This window comes from Ambystoma mexicanum, chromosome 1q (genome assembly GCF_040938575.1).
Source record: "Ambystoma mexicanum isolate Mex_15411 chromosome 1q, UKY_AmexF1_1, whole genome shotgun sequence".
NCBI classification, from domain to species: domain Eukaryota; kingdom Metazoa; phylum Chordata; class Amphibia; order Caudata; family Ambystomatidae; genus Ambystoma; species Ambystoma mexicanum.
Genome location: NC_090922.1, coordinates 673,184,772 through 673,212,471, shown reverse-complemented (window position 1 = coordinate 673,212,471; position 27,700 = coordinate 673,184,772). Strand labels below are relative to the sequence as shown.

Genomic DNA, 27,700 nt, shown 5'->3' with positions numbered 1-27,700 from the left:
GCAATCGTGATGGCATGGTCCGACGCCACCTCACCTTCCTGCAAGATCTCCAGGGCATCCGCCCTCTTGTCGTCCGGTAGGAAGTCCAGCAGGGGAGCCAGTTTGTACCACAGCTCCCTGTCGTAGCGGGCTACGATAGCTAAGGCGTTGACCGCCTTAATCGTCGTCGCTGCAGACGAGGTGACCCTGCGCCCCATCGTGTCCAATTTCTTTCCCGCGGGGAAGTCGACGTGGAGGCCGCACCCCCCCCCGCTTTCTTCCTGGCCGCCGCAGAGACGACGGAGTCCGGGGTAGGCTGTGCCCGGAGGCACAAGGGGGCCGCGTCCGGGACCCGGTACTTCTTCTCGTACCGGTCTCTTCTAGCAGGCGTTGTGGATGGGTTGAGGAGGGCAAGGCCCTCGTCCCAAATATCGTCCAGCAGAGGTACCGCGAGGACCGTCTTCCTCTTGGCCTCGCGCTGCTGATAAAGGAAACCTTCCTTCTTCTTCTCCTCCTCAGGGCAGAGCTGGAAGAGCTCGGATGCCCTGGCGATCATGGAGTGAAAAGATCCAATCTCGTCGGGCGGGGAAGCCCGGGTGGGAGGTGACGACGGCAGATCCTCGTCGTACACCTCGTCGTCCGTACCCGTCGCGGCCGTGTCAGTCCCCGTGTCATCCCCTCGAGTCGTGGACAGGGAGGAGGGCTGAACGGGGCGCGACGGCTGAAAGGGAGGTGGAGGGTGAATCCTTCTTTTCTTAGGAGGGGGGCTGCCCGAAGGGCCTGGTTCCGGGTCCCCCGACGGGAGTGGCTCCTCCACTGGTAACGGCAGTCTCGTCCTTATCTCTGAGCATAAGGACTGTATAGCCAACAAAATGGCCGCCGAGTTGTCTTGCGGCGCTGGTAGAGGGGAGTCCGACGGGCGGTCAGGGGCCCCGTCGTACCCTCGACGATGTCGTCGTCTCCTGCGTCGGGATCCCTCCCGACGGGCCGGTCTTCTTCCACGCCAACGCCGTGGCTTAAGACCTCGATCAGTTCCTCCTCAGAGGTTGAGGCCGAATCCACGACGACCCCCTGCCCCCCCCTTTTTTTTCTCCGTCGGAGGTTTCACGTGGGTCCTGTCGATGGGCATAAAAGAGGACTCCCTCCGCGGTGGCAGGGAGACTGAGCCTCGAGGTCGCCACCACTGGTGTAGCCTCCACAGGCTGAGCCAGGGCCGCCGCGACTGTCTCGATAGAGGCCTTGGCCGGATGGATTAAGGCTTTCACCACCTTAGGTGCGCTCACCGCCTTCTCCTTGAGGGGTGGGGACACTGCCTCGCTCCCCCTCCGCCTTCGAGCTCCACCGGGGTCTCTCCAGGAGCTTCGCCTGGTGCTCGGCCTTCCTCTTACCCGACCCAGAGCGTTGGCTCGTGGTTGATGGTGCCCGACCGTTCGGCGCTCCCGGTGCCAGCAGACTCGCGGTGCTTGGCCTTGTGTTGGACCCCCGTCGCCGGGGCGTCCTCAAAGGTCTTAGAAGACCGCTCGGATTTCTTCCTCTTCTTCTCGCTGGACGGGCTCTTCCCTTCCAGCCAGTTGGCGAGACGTTGATGGCGGTCCTTCATGGTCCGCTCCGACATGTTGCCGCAAAACGCACAGTCCTTCTCCACGTGCGTCTTGTCCTCATGTAGGCAGTAAAGACAAAAGGAGTGTTCGTCTTCCTTAAAGACATTCTGCAGCTGGCATCCAGGGCAGACCCTGAACAGCTTTCCGGCCGTCGAGCTTCCCTTCTCCTGGGCCATGACCGAGATGGGCCTGAGAAACTTCTGGAATCCTCCAAAAGCGCAGCTCGACGAAATCTTCACCCTTGAGGGGTGTAGACGAATCCGACACGGGTCCCCGTTGATCGGATGGAGAGTCGGTGGAGCTTGAGGCTCTATTGACCGAAAAACGAAGTTTTTGAGAAAAAACGTGAAAAAAATAGCACTAACGCTCGAGAGCAATAGCACGAGGATCCCAACACATGAACGTGCGGTAAAAATCTGAAGATGGCTGCCAGAGGCGGGGCTTAGGTAGAGGGCAGTCATTGGCTGTGGTCAGTATGACGCAGAGACCAGTGATCGGTTACTACTACGAAAGACAGATCAGAAACGAAACTGATACTGGTTTTTTCTTTACCGAGGATTCCCAGCCTGACGACGGGGAATATTCATGAGCATGTGAATCCATGCCAGACCCCATGCTGGAGAACTTGTGTTTCCCTCGCAGCTGCAAACCAAAGAGACAATCACCTGCAGCCACTACCTCATTGATTTTTTTAATTGTTCATTTATAAACGTGCTTAATACCAACGAGTGGTTTCTAAGTGCGGCATTGGGATTCAAACCTGTGTTGCACTGCATTGTCTTGCTTCCAAGACAAAAGCATTGCCCCTCAGCCATCCTTCCTCCGCTTTCCTAAAGGCAATTGGAAAGGAATAAGCCCAGGTGCAAACAGTTTTTAGCATCCCCACTACGCCAGGGGAATACTCAGCAAAACCTACTGATCTATGACGTGCAGAATACCCCCAAAGCAAACTCAGGTACAGGGTGGGGGAGCAATTTAGGAATAAACAAGGAGAAAGTACAGCTGTTTCCCCCAGCCAGCAGCAATCCCAAACTGAAATGCAATCAAAGATGGCAGCTGCCCTTTTAAAGGTTCCTCCAAAGGGGCCGGGCTACACTGTCTCCCTGTCAAATGTCAGGCTCAAACCCACCATGTGGTTGCGCCAACCAATCAGGAAGTGAACTTTCAGCCCAAGTCTTCTGTAAAGGTCAGCTCCCAGGACAATTACAAAAGGGGGTTTTGTGGTATTGAGGAATCTGGGAGCGTCCTCACTTCTTTCCCCAAAATATCCTCCACCTCCTTCTCCCGCCCAGCTCCCAGGTCGCCAGGGAAAGGCCATCGCTTTTGGTTTCTCACCCTGGGGGTGGATATGCGAGGGAGGATCACACCTGGGGAGTGGGGTTGAGTCCCCCTTGTGCAACACATGGTATCCTCAATTTCCCTTTCATCAGGAATCTGACGTTCCCCAGGTTTTTATGTGCCATTTCCAATCCCTTCCCTATCTGTTAGAAAATCACCTCCCAATATACACCACTATGGTACTGAAACGAGAAAGACCGCATAGGAACACACATCCATTCTTTATTAGTTCAAACACACATGAACACCACTCTGGTACTGGGACGAGGAAAAGGGAGGCAGAGTATCGAGACTGTTGTATAATCAACATGAATAGCCTGCACCTGAAGTGAAAGGGGCAGTATATATGGCCTGCTCAGGAGAGGCTAATGAGGAAGCTGGGGGAGAAAGCAGGAACTCCTGTGGAATGCTTGCAGACAGAGGCCAGAGGAAGAAGCAGGGAGACGCGTGTCCGAAAGCGCTGTGGTGCTGCAGAGTGATTGCAGCGGAAGCAGACTGTGGCTGGTGTGTTTGCAAGGTCTCCATAGGTAGGGTCAGGCTGCCGACCTCCAAGAGTCAAGGGGACTCCCTCTCCAACAGCCAGAGGTGTCAGGGAACCGAGAAACAGGCCCTGCCGAGCCGGGAAAAGCAGCCATGATAAACCGACTGGAGCGGAGGAGGGCAACTGAAGATAGCGTCCGCGGTAGGATCACTACCATTGTGCAGGGAGGCAATGCAGCTCTGGTTTTGGGTGCTACAAAACGTTGATCGGCTGTTTACATAGCTGGAGAAGAGAATACAATGACGAGTGGAAGTTTGCTCTAAAAGTCCTCCTAGAGATCTTCACCTTTTTGAGGAACCGCTCACGTGGATTGTTTCACATCCAGTATCAACAGAAAATGCAACCTTCTTTGCTCCAAGGAATTTTCTCAGAGAGGAGCTCTGGGGACATGTTCCTAGTGGACTGAACCTTGACGCCTGGTTTCTGAGAGGTAAGATAAAGATTTGGACATCCCGGAAGACATGATGGAGGTGTTGCTTTCGGCTAGAAGACAAGCAACTAAAGCTCCATGACACTGCCATTGGAACAGGTTTTGCAGTTGGTGTAGAGCTAAAGATATAAATCCTTTCACTTGCAATACACCTGTAGTGCTTTCTTTTTTACTGCATCTAGCCCATCAGGGGCTACATGTGGCTAACGTAAAGCGATACTTGGTGACTCTTACTTTAAGATGCCGATCATCATACAATTCCTAAAAGGACTGACAAATACTTTCCCACCGGTCCCTTTTATATTTCCATCCTGGGATCTGAACCTTGTACTTACTTTTTTAATGGGAGCTCCATTTGAACCTCTTCATTCTTGTCCACTTAGGTTATTAACTTGAAAACAAACTTTTTGGTAGCCATCACATCTGCTCGTGGAGTGAGTGAGCTACAAGCTTTGTCATGCAAACCACCATTTACTATATTCTCCAAGGAGAAGGTATTGTTGAGGGTTCATCCCTCCTTTCTTCCCAAGATAGTGTCTCAATTCCATCGAACACACGATTTACTCTACCAGATTTTTATCTGCCTCCTCACCCTTCTCACGATGGAGAGTGTAACTCCTCAACAGCCAGGCATAGAAAAATAACCCATTGGGGGAAAAGTGTAGTGCACCCTTTGTTCTAAAAAAAAAAACGAGCTTTATTTTGTACACAAAAAGGAAAGTGGTGACAGTGGTATTATAGGTCCACAGTCACAGAGCCCTCATCAAAATGGATTCTATTTTATGAACACTAACAGTCACTCATGACGCATTCTATATACAATATTAAACCCCCACCCTCATAGGCTACTGCCTATAAACATGCCAAATGATTACTGTGTGAAACTCGAGGGTATCTTCACTCCTACTCTCCCTGGATCCTCTTCTCAGGTGTCCAGGGAAAGGCCATCGCTTTTGGAGCCTGACCCGGGGGGGGTTGGGGGGGATGGGTGGAGAAGCGAGGAACGATCACCTGGGTGGAAGGTCCTTGGGGATTGGGAGTGGGGTGCCCACAGGAGAGACAGGTATGCCCCTTTCCCTAGTAAAGAACAACCTCCCCCTCCCCCAGCCGTTATAGGCTATTGTAAGCCATCTCCCCTCATTTCCCCACAGTACTGGGACCAGGAAGAGGAGACGGAGTAATGAACACTAAAACTTCATTTCACCACTCTGGCACTGGGACGAGGAAGATGCCTGCAGAATAATGTGAGGGTCAGGCAGGTCCCTTTAATCATAGTCAGGCAAGGCCAAGTGAGGATCCACACCCGAACCTGTAAGTGGTTGCAAGTGTACAAAGAGAGCCAGAGAACAACAGAGAGAGCAACAGGGAGGCCTGTGTGGGAGAGACCAGCAGGGGACCCTTTCCCTGAGGAGGCAGCTGGGGTGGGACCTGATGAGGGTCAGGATGCCAGCCGACAGCCCAGAGACCCTGCGAAGCCCAAGGCAACTTGGCCCATTAGGCTGTCACAAATGTGGGAGCCTCTGTGTCAAGGAAAGAGCAGGTGGAGCTGAGAGCGAGCAGGAGAAAGGAGAACACTGTCCACGTCCGTGCAGAAGCAGCAGAGCTACCGGCGTGTGCAAGACAGCACCCGGTGTGCGAGCGGGGCTCGTAGAAGCTTGCCCGCTGACCTAAGAAGCAGAAAGGAAGCAGCAAGAGCTGCCGGTAATCGTCAGTCAAGTGAGGCCGTTCACTCTGGGACGCTGTGTTGCGAGCTGTATGCTGAAGAAAGATTGCTGCGCACGTGCGAGTGAGCGAGCAGAAGTGGTGGCGATGTGATTGCCACTTCGGAAAAGTGAAATACAGATGCTGGATGCATGTGATGTTCTGAAAGTTGTTGAACTTTATGAAAAGAGCGGTTTAAGGATACTGAACTGTAAAGCAATTGAAAAGGCCACTGAAGTGCCCAAAAGCAGTAAAGTTGAAGGTGAATGAGAAGAGGGCTATTCCCAGCAGAAGAGTGAACTGGGAATGGACCATTGCATTATTTCTGGAGCTGAATGAAAAGCATTTTGAATAATGAACCAAAGGATAATGAGTGAATGCCCCACGCATGAAAAGCAGAGAAAAACGTTCCCTTATACAAAGGAACTGTGAAACAGATAAAACTCAAGAAAGCACGGATATGCAATGAATATGATGAACTGTGAAGTGTTGAAGTTGAGAAAAAGCAAGCATTGGCTCAAGTCACAAGGAAATGAGGAATTGTACAAGTTGTGGCAAAACTATGAAAAGGCGGTCATACTTCAACAAGTGAAAAGTGCATAGATATTTACTTTGGACTTCCTGACACAAACTATCCTTAGTTTCTTAGGTCGGGAAATCCCACCTTAGCATAAGGCAAGGTAGGCCTTATCCCAACCTCGTTGTGTTTTTAATAAAAATGTATAGCCCAAACTTTACTCTGTTGTCTGTGTCTACTTCCTGATGCCTTCACAGTGTGTTGCGTGATGAGATCTGTAGAGGAGAGGCAGTTTGTAAAACCCAGCGGCTGAAGGAGAGTGAGATGTGGGGACTGGAAGAAGGAGATGTGGTGTGCAAAACCTGGAGACCAGAGACGAGTAAGGTCTTGAGACCAGAGGAAGTTGAAGTGCGAGAAAAACCAGGGACCAGAGGAGTAGAGAGAAACTGTGCAAGAAGGCTACTAAAATAAAATTAAAATGTCCTCAGTCCAGGAGCAGGAGAGCATGTTAAAATGGGAAGAGTATGAGAATGGAAGAGCACTAAAAAGAAAGACACCAAGGACCCCCCGGACACAGACAAACACACTTCAGGAGAATGCAGAGAAAGAAGGCAAAGAACTTGCAGGATAAATGGAAAATAGCCAAGACCAGCCACCTGCTTACTAACTCAAGATACAGAAAATCTGGAATAGTCACCAAAAAGAGCAGACTTTTAAAACAGTGCTGGAGGACAGTTAAGACCCAATCCACCTTGGCCTAACACATCTTCACTAAACAGATATCCTTGGTTGTGTCATTTGTAACCATTCATGCTAGCTGAACTTGAAATTGAGCAGGGAATCGCCTGGGGCATAGGCAAGTTTGGTATTAGGATTTGGTCCGACTAGCAGTACTCTTGTTCTCCACTTAGAAGAAGTAGACACCAGAGGGTGCCAAGTCCAGGACAACAAACAAATCAAGATGAGGTAACCTGAGGAGAAGCAGGTGTGCGGTTTTCGGCAAGGGGAGGGAGGACAGTGGTTGAGCTCTGTTGTGCTCAGACAGGCAGTCAAAGCAATGAGAAAACAGACCAAGCAACAAAAAGGACCCGATCGGCCTATAAAACCCAAGAGACTAAGTGAAAGGGGGTGAAAATGAGAGCCATAACTGGAGAAGGCTTATTGGAAACCAAAAAGCAATCGAAATACCTAAAAGGGGTGAACTTGAGGACCACAACCCATAGGGGTTTTGAGAAATCAGAAAGTAAGAACAATACTCAATAGGGCATACTTGAACACCACAAGCCGCAAGAGGGTACTTTAAACCAGAAAGCAAAAGGAACTCCAAAAAATTGTGAATTTGAAAGATATAACTTGAAAAGGGTTCACCAAAAAGAGAGATTAACAGAGATGCTCGAGAAGGGTTCAGAGAAACGAAAAAACCTGGCTAAGAACTCAGAGCTGAGTCTGGGCTAAGAATCCAAGTCAGTCGCAAAGGGTGTCAGCTACAACACCCCAAAACGTCAAGAAGAGGCAGAAGGTCACAGTTACAGTTAGGTCAAAAGAACTCACTACTTGAATAAACTGGAGACAGCTACGGGGTAGGAGAGATTTGGGTGTTGAAAAAGCAGTTGAAAGATTGAAAGACCTACGCAAATTCAACTTGAACATCTAAGGGATTAACTGTTGCAGCAAACCAAAACTTGTGTTCGGGCACAGGAGTGCACCCGTTCTACTTGTGTTGTAATCCAAAAGATTAGTTATTTGCTTGAACTGCACAAGAAACCCTGGGAAGTCAAGAGGACTATTTCCAGAGACATTGTAGACAGGTCATACACCAGCCAGCATGATCGAAGCAAAGGGGATGGGGTGGTATGAAAACTTATAAACTTATCTGTGCTAAGTTTGTGTATCTTTGTTGGTGTTAGGGCTAGTTAGAAAGATCACATAGACATGACAAAGTGGAGTTCTGTATGACATCCTGACTAGCACCTTTATGTTTTTTTCTCAGAATAGCAAACCTCCACCGCAGCTATAGGACTAGGTGACAGATTTTATTTTACTTTAATAAAACTCTGAAAATGCAAAACATGTCCAGTTGTCTGCGTCCTCTTTCTGACCTACCAAGCATATACAGCAATACAAATAGAATATTGCTTATTGATCTAAAAAGGCAAACAACAGGAACGCCCAATGCAAAGAATTTAGGTAAGAAATAACAAACAATCATGAAACTATGTAATGTTATTTGGAGTCAGCATTTAATAACTATTAATGCAGAATCCACTTCCTCTGTTTTTCAGAGCAATCCAAACGCGATATATGACCATAAGGACACAGGCACAATTCTGCCCCAACGCTCCTATTGTAGATAAACTAGGTAACCACTGCATTTGCACAAGTTAAAGAAATGCAATGATGCAACCAAAAACAAATGCAAAAGGTGAATTATAAATTAATTTTTCTTATGTTTCTTCAACCCCCGACCCTCGCTTTTGCCTTACGTGCCTTTTAACACATGTATAATATTGTGATGACATGTGTTTGGTAACCTTGATCTACTAATTTAAGGTTTGGTGCGTGTGTATATATTCATAAAATTATTTGGGATGTATGAAATGTAGAGTCTTGACAAAGACATCCAAGGCGAAACACGTAGCACGTGCAAGTGTTGGCACGCTACTTATAAATCATGGAGTGAAAACCACCATGAGACTGTTACATCTTTAAATAAATCTTTGAATGAGGATTTCCAGCACGAGATACTCACCGGAAATTCCATTTTCGTCATTAGTTTCCAATAGCGGTACAAGGTAAAGATACCCATTCCCAGGTGTGATGCAGCAGAATCGGACATTTTAAACAAGTGATTAAGGTCTCACACATTATCCGAGTGAGGGGCGCAGAGTAGACGTTACCATCTTTTTCGTGTTTGTTAAAACATACGATATAGGGGGGGGGGGCAGAGGAGACTTGGGGGATTCGAGGGTCTTCAGAGTTCTGAGCTGAGGTGCACTGTCCATTAACACATTGGTGTCCTTTCAGAGACATGGCTGTCCTATAGTTCGAGAATGGCAAATCAATACCAGTTTAACATCCATATGCATGTTTTAAATTCACTAAAGAGCTATTAGAATATATATATATCTGGCGATGAAGACCCCGATGTACACAAAATTAAAACCTTGGTTTCCCTGCTTTACGAGGCTGGTGAAAATGAAAGGCTTGGGCGAGAGCTGCACATAGCCGTTGGAGTAATGGAACAAAGGCCGTGCCAGAATGGTCCTTTTGTATGGCAAGCATTAGTGTGTTATGAGGCATGATTTTGACCAAGGTATCAAAAAGTATTGTTTTCCGACTGCAACAGGTTAGCTACAAACCGCAAATTTTATTTTTATTTTTTATTTTCTCCTGGCCTTCTGTGCCTACTATGCTATTATTTAATCAGTGCCGGAGCCAGGGTAGGGAGGCAAGGGGGCAGCCGTCCCCTCAGGCTGTCTCCTGGTGGCCAGAGTGGCCCCCCAGCCTCCTGCTGCCACCCTATTATCCGCCCGCCACCAAAAGCTGCCTCTGCTACTGTATTTAATATGGTATGCCATCCAATCTATAAACTAACCACAGTGACTCCCACATTATTTTGTAAATATACTCTCCATGTTTGAGACGATCTAGCGCACCATATCATTTTACAGACCATTGACATCTGTTCTAATATAAAGTCAAAACGGTACTTTTGGGGTATGTGTTGTCTTAAATCTGTTTTTCTGGTCCTATATTATTGCCATCTTTAGCTCACCTAAAATGCATTCACCAAACTTTAATTGAAATACCTAACAATGGGGAAAAATATTTGGCAAATTATTAATATTCATTAAAGTGGGGTGGGGGAGCAGAATAAAAAAGCCACCTCCACCCCTCTCGTAAGATCCCTTCCGCCCCAAAAAAGTGTTTAAATATATTATGTAATTTTCCTGCAATATATACATGTGTGCATACACACATACACACTATTTCAGTGGCTACAGTTTTTGGAGAATTACATGGAGGTTATGTTTTTCCTGTGTGAATTGAAAGATGTTATGTTATCGGTACTTATATAGCGCACCGTCACCAACAGAATTGGTCCCCAGGCGCTCTGGAGGATCTGCAAGTGAGAAGGTGGGATGGGTTAGTAAGGTGGAGAGGGAGTAGGATAGTGAGAGGAGTGGTGTACTGTTGGCAGCTTCAACTCAGTAGACACCGGGTGCTGAGCTCTACTATGAGTATTGGATCAGTGTCAGTCTGCGTGTGCTGTTGGTGCGACTTGTGTTGTTGCAGTGTGGTGAAATGCGTGCAGCTTGTTGTGCGAGAGATGGTTGTGTGAGTTTTTTTAAGTATGCAGAGAGTTTGAGTTTATAGTGGTTAGTGGGTTATGTGACATTTAACATGCAAGCCTTCACAGTTCTAAGTGTAGCACTCGCTGGCCTACATAATTCAGTCTGAGTATGGCAGTCACTAATCTTCACAATATTATCTAGATACTTGCACAGGCTAATGTTCACAAGTCTATGTCAGTGTGGCGCATGCTAACATTCAAGTTCCATTTAGGTGTGGCCTATGCTAACATTCACAACCCTGTCTAGCTACGGCGCAGGCTAATGTTCTCAACTCTAAGCGTGGCACATGCTAACATTCACCATTCCGTCTAGATGCGACACAGGCCCAAGTTAGGAATTACGTCCAAGGGTGGCACATGCTAGCATTAGTGGTTTTACTATAGCTAGTTTTAATTAGAAATGCCTACTAGCCTGGACCAACACGTGTCCTTCAAGACCTACACAACACAAAATTAACGTACCCGCATATAAAAAGGGGATTTCAATATATAGCGCTGGCAAAGAAAAAGCATCCTTGGTTATACATGAAGTCTAAGGCCACAGGTAAATGTGAACATGCTCAGGCATTTTACCTGGAGTTCCATTCAATCTTCTGCTTAGAGTTGAGCTTGTTAAAACCAGCTGTTAAACGTGCCGAAAACCAAGAACTGACAATATAGAACAGAAGCTGAAACACTGCAAAGCTGGTTATCGAAATGCCAATGGTCAGCTTGCTGAAGGCAGGCATGGTTCAGGAAAACTGCAAACAGAAAAACAGATCATCGTCAAACAAGTTGCTGAAAATAAATTACTTGGTCGTGTTAATGGGCACTCAATTTGTTTAATAAATCACAAAGCAGACACATTTAACTACCACAGTCAATACAAAGCAATAAATGGCTCTCGCGGAATCATGGCGCCTCCTTACATCACACCTCAGAGTTGAACTATTTTCTCTCTGCCAAGAAGCTGCACTCACGTTGTAGTTTTTCCATTCATCGCTATTCTACTTGTGTACAGGTGAACTAAACTGGACATGTTATTCCACTTGTATCTATACTGGAGGCACACTGTGTCCAGCACTGCTACAGCGGATAATGTACGCAGAAATAACCACCTATCCTAGGGCATCCAATTAATAAACATGAAGCCAATGTCCAAGGGGAACGGAAAAATAACATAGGCCAATTGGTCTACCTTTTCCCCTTTCAAGTACATACATCGTGTGGCTGCATGTTCAGGAGTCGAAGTAAGGATTTGATGAGCAGAGGCTCAAAGCAGGTTCCTGGGCATCATATCCAGTGGAAGAAGGGGCTAGTGCTTAACATGCTGAAAATCCAACTTACACTTGAGATGCACACTAGAACGATCCACAGAATGTACCAAATTATGCATTACATTTCTGGTAGATGGCTACTGGTGCTCTTTTAGTGGATTTATGTACCTCTAAAGTTTCCACTGTTCCATTCTTTGCTTACTTCCACCCCTCCTTCTCACCCTCTTTACCCACCCACTCTTCCACAATCTCCTGCTTTTCCTCCTCTATCCCCATCACAGATACCAGCTAATTTCTTTCTTGCGCTCCTTCCACCTCTATCCTGTCCAGTGATCTTATTACCTGAATCTACCCGTCCCTGCTTCACAGTCTTACCCTCTCTTATTAAACTCCCTCTTTCTGCCTCCTCTTTTCCTAGCCTATTCAAACATGCCACTACCATTCCCATCTTCAGAAACCGTCCCTCGTTCCCTCCTCTCCATCTGACTTCCGGTCCGGCCAGTTTCTCTGCTTCCTTTTCACTATAAACTCTTGAAAAAGAGCAGTCTACTCCTAAATCTCTACCTATCTTAAGTTCTACTCTCTTCTGTCCCCATAATCAGGTTTTCGGTCCACATAGACTGCTCTTCTTCATGTCACCAACTCCATTATCTTCGCTCGACCCAACAGGTTTTCATCTATTCTTATTCTCCTAGATCTCTGCGCAGCCTTTGACACAGTTCATCATACTACTTTACTCGCTGCTCTCTCCTCCCTGGGATTCTCAGTTTCAGTCCTTTATTGGTTCCACTCCTTCCCTTCTGTATGCTCCCATTCTGGCTGGTGAGCTGGAAAACCGTATTCCCCCATCCTTCAGTATGGTGTCACTTAAGGTTCTGTGCTTGGCCCCTTACTCTTTTCTATCTACAGTATGCCTTTCGCTTCACTTATTCAATCCTTCAGTTTCTCATTGTTACGTGGACGATTCCCAGATTTTCTTTCAATTCTCGACCTTTTCTGACTCACTTCACTCCTCGGTCTCTGCCAATTTCTCCTCTATCCAAGCATTGATGTCCACTTATTTCCTCCACCTCAATCCCTCAAAAACCAAGGTTCTTTTCTTTCCTTGTGCTCTCCTTTTCTTCTGCTCTCTACTTCCCTCCTCCCTCTTTCATTTACCTCTACTGCCTGCAATCTATAATTCTCTCATCATATTTCCTCCACTGCCCATATTTGTGGGTTCCATCTCTAACATTCGCAAAATTCGTCAGTTTGTATCCTCTCAAGCAACCGAACGGCTTATCTTCTCACTTATTCTTTCTCATCTGGACTACCGTTCTGCCCTTCTTGATGGACTTTCTTTCTGCAACCTCTCTCTCTCTCCTCTGATCAGTTTTCAATTCTGCCTTTTAGTGTCTTTTCTTCATCTTTCTCCCATATCTCGCTCTCTACTTTCCATCTCCCTTCTGTTCGACTCCCGCCTTCTATTTCACTTTCTCTGCCTCATCTTGCAATCATGGTCTTGCCCCACCTATCTTTCCTCTTTGCCATCTTCCTACATCCCTTCCCGCTCTCTCGGCTCCCATCACCCTCATCTCCTCACCGTCTCTAAACAACTCTGCGTTTCCGATCTTTCACTCTTCTGGCCCCTAAATTCTAGAATTATTCACTGTATATATTACATTCTGGTTTTAAAGCTCACTACCTTCAGTTAATTTCTGCCTAAATCTTTTTTACCTTCTATTGTTTGGCTACCACTCAATTATTGGACCGTTTTTTGTCATTTCTGTACAGCTCTTTGGTGAGAACGCTTTATAAATATCAATCAAATACAAATATTCTAGATGGTATCTAGTGCCCTTTTATACACATCAAACACCCATAGTTGTATTGTATTGCATCATTTGGCCTGGATTGTCAAACGTAGCTTATGGTAGATATGGGTGTCAAGCTAACCAGACTAATAGGAGGAGCTAGATGTTGGCTGGAGCGTTTCTATAAAGGAGGTGTATTGTTGTGGCACAGCAAGAATGGCACCATTTTACAGACAGCTCCATTATATTACCACCTATTCCACCGATATGTAGCAGAGGCACTCACCAAGAAGGACAGATCAAATGCCAGGTAATGTAGGGATACGCTCCGAACTCACAGCATATGGTATCTATTGCCATCATGTGTGCAGGCACTTTCACCATAGCTTTAGTGCCAACATATGCCAGTCGTCGTTTCCTATGCCACTTCCTCAAATCAAGTCAAAATAATCTACTCAAGCACCATATACTACTATGATAGGCCAATGCACTCACACATTGGTATTGTGATTCCCATGAACACTTATACACAAGCATTCACCGAAACAATTTCCAATCTATCCCAGGCCATAAAAGAAAATGGATCTGAAATGCAGAAAGGATTCATTTTTCATAGTAAAGCAGAGTGGCGGCGAGTGGCAGTCCTGCAGTAAACCCTGTGTTTGGTCTGTCTTCCATGCTACTATTTTCAGAAGGCAGAGCTCAAACCCACCTCTACAAGTACTGCTAGAGTCTGCGGAGCGGACGTGGAGTGGCAGTCCTGTAGTCATGGCTGTCGTGGCTGCAAGGTCTCCCCCAAACCCCCCTGCAAACATCACCCAAGGAGGAAGAGGGCAGCTGGCTACGCAGCACTGGCCAGCGCCTGAACTCGGAGAGACTGCTGCCAGCAGAAGTGCGGTCCACACGCAAGTTCCTTCTCCCTTGTGAAAAACAATAAAAATTCAGTCCTGAAAGAGGCCAACAAAGAAGTGGGAGGCCCGAGGTAGATGGAGAGCCCTCTATGAACATTCAACCTATAGAGGATGGTCGAAACTCGACAATGATCCTACAAACACAGAAACTCCAGTCTATTACCTCAATAAACCCCGCAAAATTAGCCTCCCAACCCCTGGCAGGACGCCCTCCTTGTGACCGCTTACCGATTATCTTTCAGGAGGAGCATAGTCGCGCGGGAAATGGCTTTTGTGCGGAAATGCAGGACCAGGTGGAATCCAACGGCGGGGAGAGAGTCTTCGACTGCTGCACCGCTCTGGGCTCAAGGGAGGCCTTCATCAAAATAAGAGACCCATTGCCTGAACCAGCAGAGGAGGTTTCGACGACGATGCCGGATGGACCCCCTAACTTCCAAATAGTCGAAGTGCTGGTCCACGCCGCGGCAAGGGAGGACTCTTCTTCACAACATCAAAGCAAACCCGTAGCAAACCTGATGAGCCCCGCGGGGCAACAAAAATGTAAACAACATACTCCTGGGGCGTCTGCACGGAGGAAGCCGAAATGCTGGAAAGCGGGCCGGGACTACAGGCTCTGAACCCAGCGCAGAACCCAAAGAAACAACCGAGATCTATACCGAACAACCCTCCTCGAAGGTTAAACGAGCAGAAAACATTGAGTAGTCAACATAAATAGAGCCTGCCAGCGCGGGCTCCAGATTAAAAAAAATACCACAAACCAAAAGTGTCAGTCGAGGAAAAGCTTAGTCTGCGGGAAAAAAAAGAAGTTGGCAAATCCTCTCCAATCACCCTGCTGACAAACTTCTTTAGTAAGCAGGCAAACCTTCCCTCTATATACAAAGCTGATCTAACTGATGCAGAGATATTAGAAGCTGTACTAGACTGCCAGCCGTCTTACAAACAAAGTAGGCTAGATGACAGGCCAGATGCAAAGTCAGGAACTTCTACACCTAATTTGCAGACAAAGACACTAACTAGCCAAACAAAGTGGCACCTGGGAAAGACGCTGATGCCTGAATAGCTCTGCCATGAGCTGACCAAGCTGCCACTTCAAACGGAGCTACCACTACAAACTTCCTTCACAGCGGAAAACTGTATCTAAAATTATTGACCTAAATACCATTCCGCCAAATGACCCACAGTCCTACAGTGACCAATTGGTCTGTGCATCTCTGAGCCACAGTCAACTTTGGAATCTTCACGGCTAAGCAGTTCTTTAAATCCACGCTTACTCTCACCGCAGTTGTCCAATTCGTAAAAGACTCAAGTGGCCGCTGTATACATTCAAAATGCAAAAGTGTGCTTGGAATCTAGTGGCGAAGAGCGTCGGGCATCATCTCAAAGAAAGCTCATTAGTATCCTCAAGGACCTTAATGTACCAATATCAAAAACATCTTTAGTGGGTGAAAAGTTACAGCTAGAAAATTCTCAAGATAGAAACTCTGACTCTAGACCTTACCTCCAACTGAAGACACTCTTAGGACTAGCACCCCAGCCAGAGACATTCAAGAGCTCCCCTAATACCAGTTTCACCACCTCCACTCTTGGATAAGTCACATGTTCAGCTCCAATCAACAGATAAAGACACTCGGACAAAAAAAACGGACATGCTCTCAATTATGTCGGTAATTACCATCGCATTGGCATCGTTCAAACTTTATGAATCTATTCATGAATCACTGAAAGACCACACAGCGATTCAGGCCATGATTCATACCAAGCTACGTTACCTGGAAGGGTATGTAACGGCGCAAGTGGAAAGAGCCAAAAATTCAAATACTAATTTAAGCGACTTAACTTTTCCGCTTTCTGTCTTGCAGAAGGATCAAGCCGGTCTAGAGAAAAACCGTAATTGCAGCCAACAAAGAACAGATATAGCTTCATCGCCTGCAACTATGTTTTAACAGCAACTAAAAAGGTTTCCAGTGGCGCTGCCACGAAAAAAAAATGCAAACTGCCCAACAAAACAAGTAACAAATGGCCTGGCATCTATTCAAAATGCTAAGGCAGTAGTGCTCACTGTCGATGAACAAGCCCAGGATAAGGCCGGGAAACCCTCGTTTTTTCCGGTTGTCCTGATCAAGTCTATGCGATTTTTGACAATGGCCGCCCACGATTCGATAAGAACTTTGGCAAACCGGATGACTATAGATCATTATCTATACTTCAGGACAATTTATTAAGCTCTAATCTAGGAGGCACAACTAAAACAACGACAATAGTACCTCAGCGATTAGTGGAGCAGCAAGCTCAGAACAATAGGACACAAAACGAGGTGACCTTAAATCAAAGCTCACCATCCTCACCTAAACCAACAGATGACTTTCTGGCAAATGAGACTTTAATGAACCTTAGCCAACATCTGAATGATGTGACTCATTTGCCTGTATTAATTCAGGCATCGCATTTTACCCAGAGGAAAGTTAACTTCTCCACTTCAAACATTGATGCCACTACAAGCCCGAATGAGGAGGATGATGCTCCTTCGCCCTCTTTTCTTACGTTGGAAGAACGCCGGAAAAAAGGAAACAGGTGTCCCCCAGACCTTCTATTAACGCCCAAAGTCACAAAAAGCCAGACCAAAATAAATAAATAAAATCGCTCTCCAGAAATCGGAGTCCCCAATTAAAGGGGCCCGGTTGAAGCACACGAGAAACCGAACAAAAACTCCGGATTTGTAACAGCCTCCAGACCCTCATTGCGAAGAAAAGACGCAGTTCAAACAACTACTCCAACTTTGGCAATAACATGGGCCCTGTAGAACCTTGTTACAGGTCTAGAACAGAAATATAACAGAAAGCTGCCGTGGCCAAATCTAAATCAAAGTGGATTTTCAAATTGGAACAGATTCAGGGTAACCATGACAAAGTAACCTTAAACAGAAGATCTGTGCTAACCTAGTTCCATTACATACCGAAACTTCGTCAAATCAAAACTGATGACTTAAAAATTGTGGACTCTAGTCATAGACATGGTAAAGCCATAAATCACCTTCACATTTCATCATCAACAGTTAAAGATCTTCTAAGACACGAAGCAGAGGAACTCTTAAGTCTAGGTTATGATCTAACTGAATTTAAGGACAAAAGTCAGAACCAAGTGAGACCCTCTAAAGGGTGGTCACCCACAAGAAAATTGACAAACGCAGGATGCAAGAGAAAGAAGAAAACACTGGTTCAGAACTATACAGCCAAGCGGAAAAGTCTTGCAGAGACCGACCTGACAATAGTCAGGATAAGTATTCACTGGAAACTCAAGCCACAAACCTGGCTTCTAACCCTCAGCAGACCGCCGTTTCGAAAGCCCAACGTAAACTTTCAACTTTGCAATCAAAGAAGATCGAACAACATCAACCAAGCAAGACGACAAACAACTTTATGGAAACGAAAAGGACCATCACCCAAGTAGTACATGTAAGACCCGACCCTCCATCTCCATGACAAAACAGGCCAACCATACAAAGCCTTTGGTCCTGGCTTCCAAAAGCTTTAACATCGCAGCGGAACAAATAGCAACTCAAGCCCCTAGAGGCTTCCTGGCAGGTGGGCCCTACGTCAGCTACTCGTGCCCCGGACTTGCGGCTGTGCTCCTGGAACACTAGGGGCTATCTTCAACTGACTGCCTAGGGAGACTTGGACCTGGGAGCCTATGATATCTTATGTTTCCAAGAAAATTGGCTCACTAAAAAACTTATCCTTGGACACGAATTGATCTTAGGACCAGCTAAAAAGGGGAAAATGGGCCACCCCTCCTCGGGACTTCTTATGACATGTCGGAGTGGACAGGGTCTCTCGGTGACCAAAATACTGATGTCAAATTACTTTCTGCTGGCAGTGATGCTAAACTGGAACCAAGAGGGTAGTTCTACAAATCCTCAACAAATAACTTTGGTTGCTGTTTTAAATACTCATTGGAACCCTGCAACAATAGACTCCACACAGTACCTTGAAATGATCGAGAGAGTGATCGACGAGATCTTAGTGGTCCACCAGGTCTACCACACCCTAGTCTATGGTGACCTAAACGCTGGCTGCAAGATACAAAACCCCAAAGCCAACTCTACCTCAGCCGACCATAGAGGCTCCCTCTGGCTCAATCTAATGAACTCAAGGTATCTGTTCAGCCTTGATACCGTGTTTGAAAAAAAAGATCGTCTTCCAACTTGGAAAAATGATAACCTCCAATCCACAATTGACCACATCTTCGTCTCCAGGCCGTTACCACACTTACTACATCTTTCACAGTCATTCAAACAAAGGCTAGCGATCATAACCTTTTGCAGATGACTTGGAAGTCCACTACTTGTAACCAGGAAAGGATGAATAACCGGTTGGAAGTGACCAGCCAGGGAAACAGGCTAAAATTGTCAGAAAACTGCATTAGAGAGCTGAATAATAAATACAACAGAGAAGTAGGCCCTGAGCCTGACAAAATGGTTGACTATGGACCCTTGCTTACAGCCTATAAGAAAACTGCAAACAAAAAAACTTTCAAATCCTCCCTTGAAAAAACATAGCTACGACAAGTTTCTGGTGCTCAAGCGAAGAGAGCTTCGGAAAATTAAAAGTAGAGCCACTAACTTGAACCCACAACAGGCTAAAGTAGCTATTCGTGAAGCCACTAGAAATGACCAGTCTTGGGTTAGATCTTACCGATGGAAGCTATATCAACAAGATGCTGCCTCAATGATCAAGGCAATGTGTGGCAATAATGCCAGACAATTCTGGTCTCTTCTGAAATGCATCTCGCCAGAAAGCGAAGACGCGATTTTGCACAGGATAGGCGAGGCTACCTGGATTAGCTATTTCAAAGTCCTCTTTTAACTTCCTGAAGGCCCAAACCCTGCGAGAGCTAAAACAGTGCGTGTTGAAGGGTTGCAACATCAAGACCAAATCAATGAGCCAGACCCGAAGACAGATGGACCTGAAATGGTTCCCTCACACTGGGTGAAATTTGACGACCAGGCTGAAATTGTCGACCTATTGAAAACAAAAAAAAAAACTGAAATATTCCAGGGCGTCAGGGCCAGACGCAGAGACAAAATCTATTCCCGCATCATGGACATCCTCCATTCTGGTCCCCATTTTCAAGAAAGGTAACAACTCTGATCTTGCAAACCACCGACCAATCACGCTGTTGGACCCCATTGGAAGGGTATTTGACTCCCTGCTTTTAAGGAAATTTCAGACAGCTCCATGTAATGACCACTTTCAATCTGGCTTCAAAAAGAATACAGGAACAGCCGTAAACATCTTACTATTAAGTCTCCTAAAAAGCAAAGTAATGGAAGGCGTCCCACGGCTGTTTGTCGCATTTATCGATCTAACCCAGGCGTTTGACCGAGTCCACCTTTGGAACAAACTCCAATACTTGAAATGTCCTAAAGAAATTTTCGAACCTATCAAAGCCCTGTACTCAAACACCAACCTGAGAGTGCACCTAAGTCAACAAGGCTTGCTATCAGCAACCATTCCAACATTAAGGGGAGTGAAGCAAGGGTGTCCTTTGGCGCCCGTGCTTTTTGTGGCATATATAGGTGATTACAAGGACACAGAAGATTTCATCAGATCTTTTCCACCAAAGATAGCCCAGTCAAGAATCAGCAGACTACTTTATGCGGACGACCTAATCCTAATCGATCAGACTCCGATAGGGTTGCAACAACAACTCAACAACCTATTCAGCTATATGATACAAAACAATCTTGAAATTAACATCGAAAAAATGAAAATCATGGTACTTGAAAGGTCAGCCAAGCAGGCCAGAAACGGAGATGGTCTCTTAACAAAAGCAATATAGACAAAGTCACCACTTAAGTACCTTGGAGTTACTCTGGACAGTACAAAAAAAGAAGCTGCAATGCAAGAAACCCTCCTAGCTAAAACCAGAAAGCTGGCAACACAGAGAAAGGCGATAGATAGGAAATTTGGCCGTTTCTCAACCATCCCTGCACTGAACTTCGATAAGATGAAAGTTGTTCCTTCCATCACTTATGGGGCCGAGGCAATGCCGTCAATTCCTAAAACCTTATCGACAAGACTAGAGGCACTTTATTGGCGGACAGTGCTGGGCCTTCCAAAATCTACACCGGCAGTACTAATCAGATGTGAACTTAGTTTACTTTCTCTGCAAGGTACTCTAAACTGTGATTCCTTGATGCTCTTCAGGAAATGTGTGATGTCTAACTCTACATCCTATGTAGTCTGATTAACAGTGAAATGAGGGATTCAAACTGTAAAATGATAAAAATGTGGAGAGGTGACAATATAACACTACTGAAGACAGTACAGATTGGAGAGGAGGAACTGATTCACAACCCAGTAAAAGTGTTAAAAAAGCTAAAGGAGCTGGACTGAATTGAGACCTTAACATTGGGGGGAAACAACAAAATAACGTCTCACTTACCCCCCGGAACACCAAAAATATAATGAATTCCAGGGGTACATAAAGAAGTTTCCCAGCAGACCGGTGCGAAATTTCATGCTAAGAACCAGACTGAACCTCCTAGACACAAATGAAATGTATGCAATCAGAGGCCTCTCTACGGATAACAATTGCAGATTATGTAAAGTCACCAGTGAGAAAGAGACAATTCGCCATCTCCTCCTGTCATGTCCAAGCACTGTGTGTATCAGGTCACAATTTGTGAAGCATTTCTTCACAAAATCTAGAATGGCGGATGAGGACATCTGGTGGTCAAGGATGATCAGCGGAGACAAAGCCACATGGCAAACAGCAACATACAAAATCTTGCAACATACAATAGCAATTTGAACTAACCTATCAACATCGCCAACATAAACATCATAGGCCTTGAAAGAATACATTTTTTCCAGTCGTCCGGACAAACACCACGGCAAAACTATCAATTTAGAAGAGACAAACTCAGTCCGGTTAAAAATCACTTCATGATTAAAACCAACATTAAATAAAAAATAAAAATAAATAAATGTCCAATGGGGTTTTCGTTGGATTATCAGAAGATCTTAATTTCGGAAATGAAACATCATAAAAAAGCATCACATACAACACGAAACACAACACAAAACTAAAAACATAAAACGGGCAGTAATAAGTAAAACGTCTTCAATTCCAAAACATACAATTAAACACAAGGTCTGGTGTTAGTCTTAAGTAGATAATACCAATAATATCTAAAACATAAATAAAACCCCATCCCTTTTAAGTGCATAATTGTAATTGGTTATTTAGAACGCTCTTAATACGCACTTAATACCCAGGGGTTGCTAAGCGCGGACCGAACCTGTGTTGCTCTGTGTCATGTTACTTACAAGGCGAGCGAGTTGCCCCTGAGCTATCCTCCCAAGACATATCATCCAATTCAGTACTGCATATTCAGCTAAAGTGATTTGTACAAATAGTATACAAGTACAGGAATATGGCAACTAGAAATACATACTCCCCAAAGCCGGCACACAAAATACTTTGATCCAACCATAAATTCAACAGACATGAGGAGCTTTGGTTTCCAAGCTTCTGATCATCGAATGCAGCCTTTAGTATTTCTGGTGATAGTAAAATAGTCAGTGGGGGCATAAAATGTGAAAAAAGCCAATTTCATAAAGGAATATATAGGTTTGTGATATCCAGACAAACAAAGATCTAATCCTTTTGCACAATAGGGCATATATAACTCCTCTTCTTGGGACAAGTTAATTTAATTACGACAAGGAGCCAGACTGGGAAACGGTTTGGGGGTGCGAGCCACACATGGGTTAAGATTTGATGTTTTACTTCTGACCTATATGGCACGTAGCCAGGAAGAGTTCACAAGCAACCCTGAAAAGGTCAACATGAGGGTTTTGTTGTGTGCTAAGCAAGAAAATAATAAAAACACTGTGGAAAACCAACATTTTTTTTTAAAGTTTTATTTATTGTTTAATTATAACATCTTACACATTAAACACAATACATACAGAAACGTTATTTACAATATCTTTCAACAGAATTTAAAATACGATCAAATTAATTTCATAGGCATTTCCTGCCATGTATAATATACTGTGAAGTTCATAACTAGATTTCCTCCTGTAAACAAATAAAACCAGAATTGATCAGTGTGTATAAAAATATCACTCATTTTTCATAACAATGCAATCAGTAAATAAATGTCTAGGAGTTTCAATTTCTTTCCTACATAATCTACAGAGATGCTCTTTATAAAGGAATATTATGCCAAGCACTGATGTTTGATAATGCAGGCAATTGGTTCAGCCTTAAAACACATTAAAAACATCTTACATTTGCATTTAGAAACATTCTTTATATAGGCGCAGGAAGTATCCACCAGAGTATTCTGCATAACTCAATTTGTTTAACAAATAAGAATTACCAGCATTTTGGCCCAAATGGCTGCCTTTGGTTAAATTTGGTTGCCATATTATCTTCTATCTTTGAGAAAATCTCTAATCTTATTAACCCATGATTTTAAAGGGTATTGGAGTACCAACATTGCCGTATTGGTCAAGGAAATAAGAATATAATGATTTGGAATTGTTTCGATTCATCAAAATCTTAACGTAAAGGTAGCACATAGATTTCATTTTCCATCTACTGAGTGAAATGAGACCAGGTTCATTACAAATGGCTTCCACATGTACAGACTGAGACGGCCCTAGAGAAATTTTCCACAATTTACATTCTAGTACACTTAACCAAGCAGTTTCCTTCACTGTATAGACCTGAAGGCCATACTGCATCAGTCCCTTGATAGATTGCCTGCCAGTTATCTGTATGAATGATCTAATAGCCTTCATTATGACCTTAGAACATATATCCTTATCCATATTGTTTGTAATGAGCGTGCCGAGATAAAGGTAACTAGACAACTCTTCCAGTGTGGTTTTCTGAATAGCCCAATTATATTTTTTAATATTTCTTCCATTTGCCTTGATCGTCATAATTTTAGTTGTAGACATGATATGAGGATAATTGATCTAGAGACATAAGGCTGTGCTGAAGCCCTATTGCAGTTTGATCGGAAGATCACAATGTCGTCTGCATAAAACAGCCAAGCAATTGGACATTGTAAAATACGTGGAGGATGATTATTACAATTCTGCAAAGCTCTCCCTAAATCAGCGATTTAAACATTAAACAATACTGGGGGCTAAAGTACAGCTTTGCTTTAGACCGTAGTTTACATAGAACTGTTCACTTAATGAGCCTTCCTGATTGGTTCTAATCTGAACCCTATTATCCCTATACAAATCTTTCCCCAAGTATAAAACTTGAGTGTGCAGATTTCCCTTCCTCCTTCTTCCATAAAATGTGTCGATCAACCATATCGAAAGCTTTAGTAAAATCAATAAAACTGATATATAGTGCATTAGTCTTGGTTATCAGGGTGAGCCAAATAAAATACATTAGGGTCCAAAGATTTGATAAGGTACTAAAACCCTTTCTAAATCCAGATTGTTGTACACTCAACATTTTATCTTTATCTATCAATCATGATTATGACCCAAAAGCAATTTGCAGAAAATGTTAGCACTAGACGTGATCATGGCTAGTATTCGGTAGTTGGCTGGAGATTCTCTTGAACCTTTTTTTATAGATCTGAATCAGCAAGGACTTATTCCAGGACGCTGCTTTGTGCCCTGTATGGACAATCTCCTGGAAGATAATATACAAAATGCGGGCCCACATTTTAGGATTTGCTTTAAAAAGCACATTAGGAAGGCCATCCGGTCAGGGAGTTCAAGAAGATTTCAAATCTAATTATTTTCTCAATCTATTCCCCTGAAAATGTAACAAAATATAGTTATGTCTTGATAGTTATCACTTACTTCTAACACATTTGCCTGATAATATAAGGATAATATGTAGTTTTCCCACATGACATTAGAGATTGGATTAATTTCTCTTGTACCTGCGTGTCCAGAGTTCTATTTGTAAAAAATGTGCCAACATTTCCTCATGTCATTACCCTTTAGAACAGAGAACATAGTCTTACATTGGGCAGAAGTCATTGAACCTTTATACATCCTATGCCAGTTTTTTAATCTTAAGCTCAATTTTTAATATTTCTTTGTTGAATCTGCATATCATTGACATTTTATAAACCCAACGCATATCTTTCTTTAACTCTTTTCTTATTTGCAATTGTATGATCCTAAACATTGTGTAGTCTATTTATAATAGTAATGTTTTTCTGAACATTCACTACTTTATTAATGAGAACATTTATAGTCTCATAATAGGTCTCTATATAAAAAAATATGGGTACATTTCCTTCAATCGATAGATCTAGTACCATGGGATTGGGTTTGTGTAAATTACCCTTTGTTCACCTTATTCTATTCCCGCTATTATTAATAACATAATTGTCCTCACTTTGATCACATGATCGTTTTTAATTCACAATTAATGGAGAATTCAATTACTACATGATCACTTAACTTATTAGGTATAAGCACAAAGTTATTAACATTTATAAAACCCCAAGTCATTTGACAATACAAAATCAATCCAAGAGTACTGAACACCATTGGACCAGGTGCAGAATAGATCTTTAAAATTTACATTAATCAATTGTTCTAATTGACGTGCCTGAAAAAAGGTTAACTAAGAGCAAGTGCCATTTATTATTTTGTCTTCTCCAGGTCTAATGGCCCACATTTGATACTCTTTATATAAAATAATCTTGGGAGACAGTAACTTCCCTATTAGGAAACGGTGGACGTTGGTAATTTAAGTCTTCTCTAATACAATATAAACCATTCGGGTAAGAACTCAACCAAACTTCAATCTGTGATTCAACCGATAATTAATGCCGATTTACCAATTCCTGGAGGCTTGTATACACTTAACAGCAGTATCATAGATTTGTCACTACTCCTCAGGCTTTCTACCATAACCGCCAAAACATACTCAGATTTATGTGTGGGTAAAAACTCTTTAGTCTTTAAATGAGCAAGAACAACAGTAATCAACCCTCCAAAAGGTCGACCACATTTTTCTGAGCTTTCCTTTGAAAGGTGTTGTACCCATCAATAAACAGATTTTGCATTAGACATGTTTCCTGCAACAGAAGTATATCTGCAGTAAGCAGAAAATACAGCCCCAAAGGATTTTCCACGAAGGATCTAAGCCGTCTTGTGTTCCAGGATCTAATGATAATCTGTGAGGATTTTAATTTCTTCAGCCATTCTACCGCGTCAAATTCTGTGTTGTCCAAACATTGTTGATCATGGCAGATAGGGTAGTTTCTCTAAAATTGGAGCAAGGAACACATCTTCGTCACAATATCATTGATAACCACCTCTGGCAGATGACCACCAGAGCCACCAGTTACAATATTATTTGTACCCTTAGGCATTATCTTGACTTCTTTAACAAATTTGTATCCCAAATCCAAGAAGCTAGTAGTTTGGGTCATAATAAGTTCAGTTACTATAGGGGTTACAAGATGAATCAGACCAATTAGGATCCCAAGATGTTTGTGGAATTTCTACCAGCTTGAGGTAAATTCTAAAACATTAGATCGATTTAAGAAAAGGGCTGGAAGGTGTAGCATACAGATGAACTATTTTTATTTGATGTTAGATTAATTACTTTAGAGGACAGAAGATCCAAATCTAGCATGTTGAGATTATTTTGCCCCATCACATTGGTAGTTACAACTCGTTCAGTCATATGATCCACAGAATGACTCCTTGCCTGTAGCAACTATTCCACCCAAGAATCATGCCTCCTCTTGGTGAAAAGGTTCTCCAACAGACTCTTGTTCAGATACAGTTTGTTTGAGATTATACTGTTATTCTCCAACCGGAGGCCAGGGATATATCCCTGACCTTTTCTTCCCTTAGTAGCTTGATTTTTATTTTTTAAACCTTTTGTGGTATCTTGACATTTCATATTCTTGGGGAAAGATGAGACCAGTGCTTGCATTGAAGCCATAGGTTTGGGATTTATCTTATTGCCCACTGTTGTTTTATTTATTAATACGTTTCCCTTTTTGGGAACTCTTTTTGGTTACTGAAGTTGGTGACAACTTTTTAGCTGGAATAGAAACAACTTGAGGAGACACATCGGTATTAGAAATGCATCCTTATTTAGCCCCAACTGAACCTCATTAACCCTAATCGTTCTCATATCACATACACTATGGTTTTGAGAAACTGGAGTGTCTTGAATAACAATTATCGGAATGTTTTAAAATAATTATCAGACTGTGTTAATTTCCTGTTCTGTTGAGTTGTGCATAGATGAAATCATATCCGCCAATTTAGTCAAATCTTGTTTTAATATTAGTTGGTCTTTATGCATATTATTACAAAGAGTCAACACAGCTTTAAGTATAGTCAGAAAATCAGGTTCTATACACTGGCCCTCCAGAGTTGATGAATCCGAAGAAGAAAAGCTTGCTTGGTGCCGTGGTGATGAAGCATAAGCATTCATCGCGATCTCAATTGTTGGGCGATTTTGCCAAATCAGTGAAAGGGATAGAACATTGATCAATAATCAAAGCATTTTGCTCTCTCATGGAAATAATCCGATCCTCAACATTTGATTCAGCCTGTCGATTTAAACACTAATTTGAAAGTGAATTGTTTTCAATAGGATTGTCTGAGGACATAAAGGATCAATAGTGGTTTATTTGATGATTTCTTCTGATATTTTAGCCAGGGTAAATTCGGTAGTGTTAAACCTCGTAGTAGGCTTAAGGAAAGCAATGGTCCTATTGTGTGACGCCCTAACCGTTAATTATGCCCGCTTAACCCCTGTAATTACTGAATACAGTTATACCAGCAACCATCCGCGATTTAAATGAGATTGAAGAGAGCGACTGAGGAAAGATCATTATACCAGCAACTCTTCAAATAGAAGCCAAATCTAATCCTTGTCCTTACTGGTCCTCTCAACAATCTGTCTTTAACTTCTGCCCCATGTTATGTCCACATCCCTAGGCACCCCTGGGAGTACATCAATCAAGAAGCACCCTACTCTAAAAGGGAAAGGAGCAGAGCAATTCAGTAAATGTATGGTCTTTCCTGACTTCAAAGGTAGAGTGGTCTGACTAGTGGCATGCCTGTGTAACTAAGTGGGTACCTTCCATCAAGTGTTCTATATAGACCAAAACATCCTCTGCAGCTACTTCTGAATCATAAGCTATTTTCCACTCATTTTATGCCGGTTCTTGCAATCAATAGACAAAGGAATCCCAACATTTTCCAGATATTACAATCATTTGATTTGGCCACGTACTCGCATCATG

The 27,700-nt window shown here is 43.7% G+C and overlaps 1 protein-coding gene across 3 annotated transcripts in view; it reads right to left on the bottom strand.

Moving 5' to 3' along the window:
• TLCD4 (TLC domain containing 4) overlaps window positions 1-27,700 on the bottom strand; it is a 455,240-nt gene that overhangs the window by 289,261 nt on the left and 138,279 nt on the right. For all 3 annotated transcript variants that reach the window (XM_069641276.1, XM_069641275.1, XM_069641277.1), the window contains one exon: window positions 11,035-11,201. In XM_069641276.1, coding sequence (XP_069497377.1) covers window positions 11,035-11,189 — 155 coding nt within the window. In that variant the 5' untranslated portion in view covers window positions 11,190-11,201. The remainder of the gene's footprint in view (window positions 1-11,034; window positions 11,202-27,700) is intronic.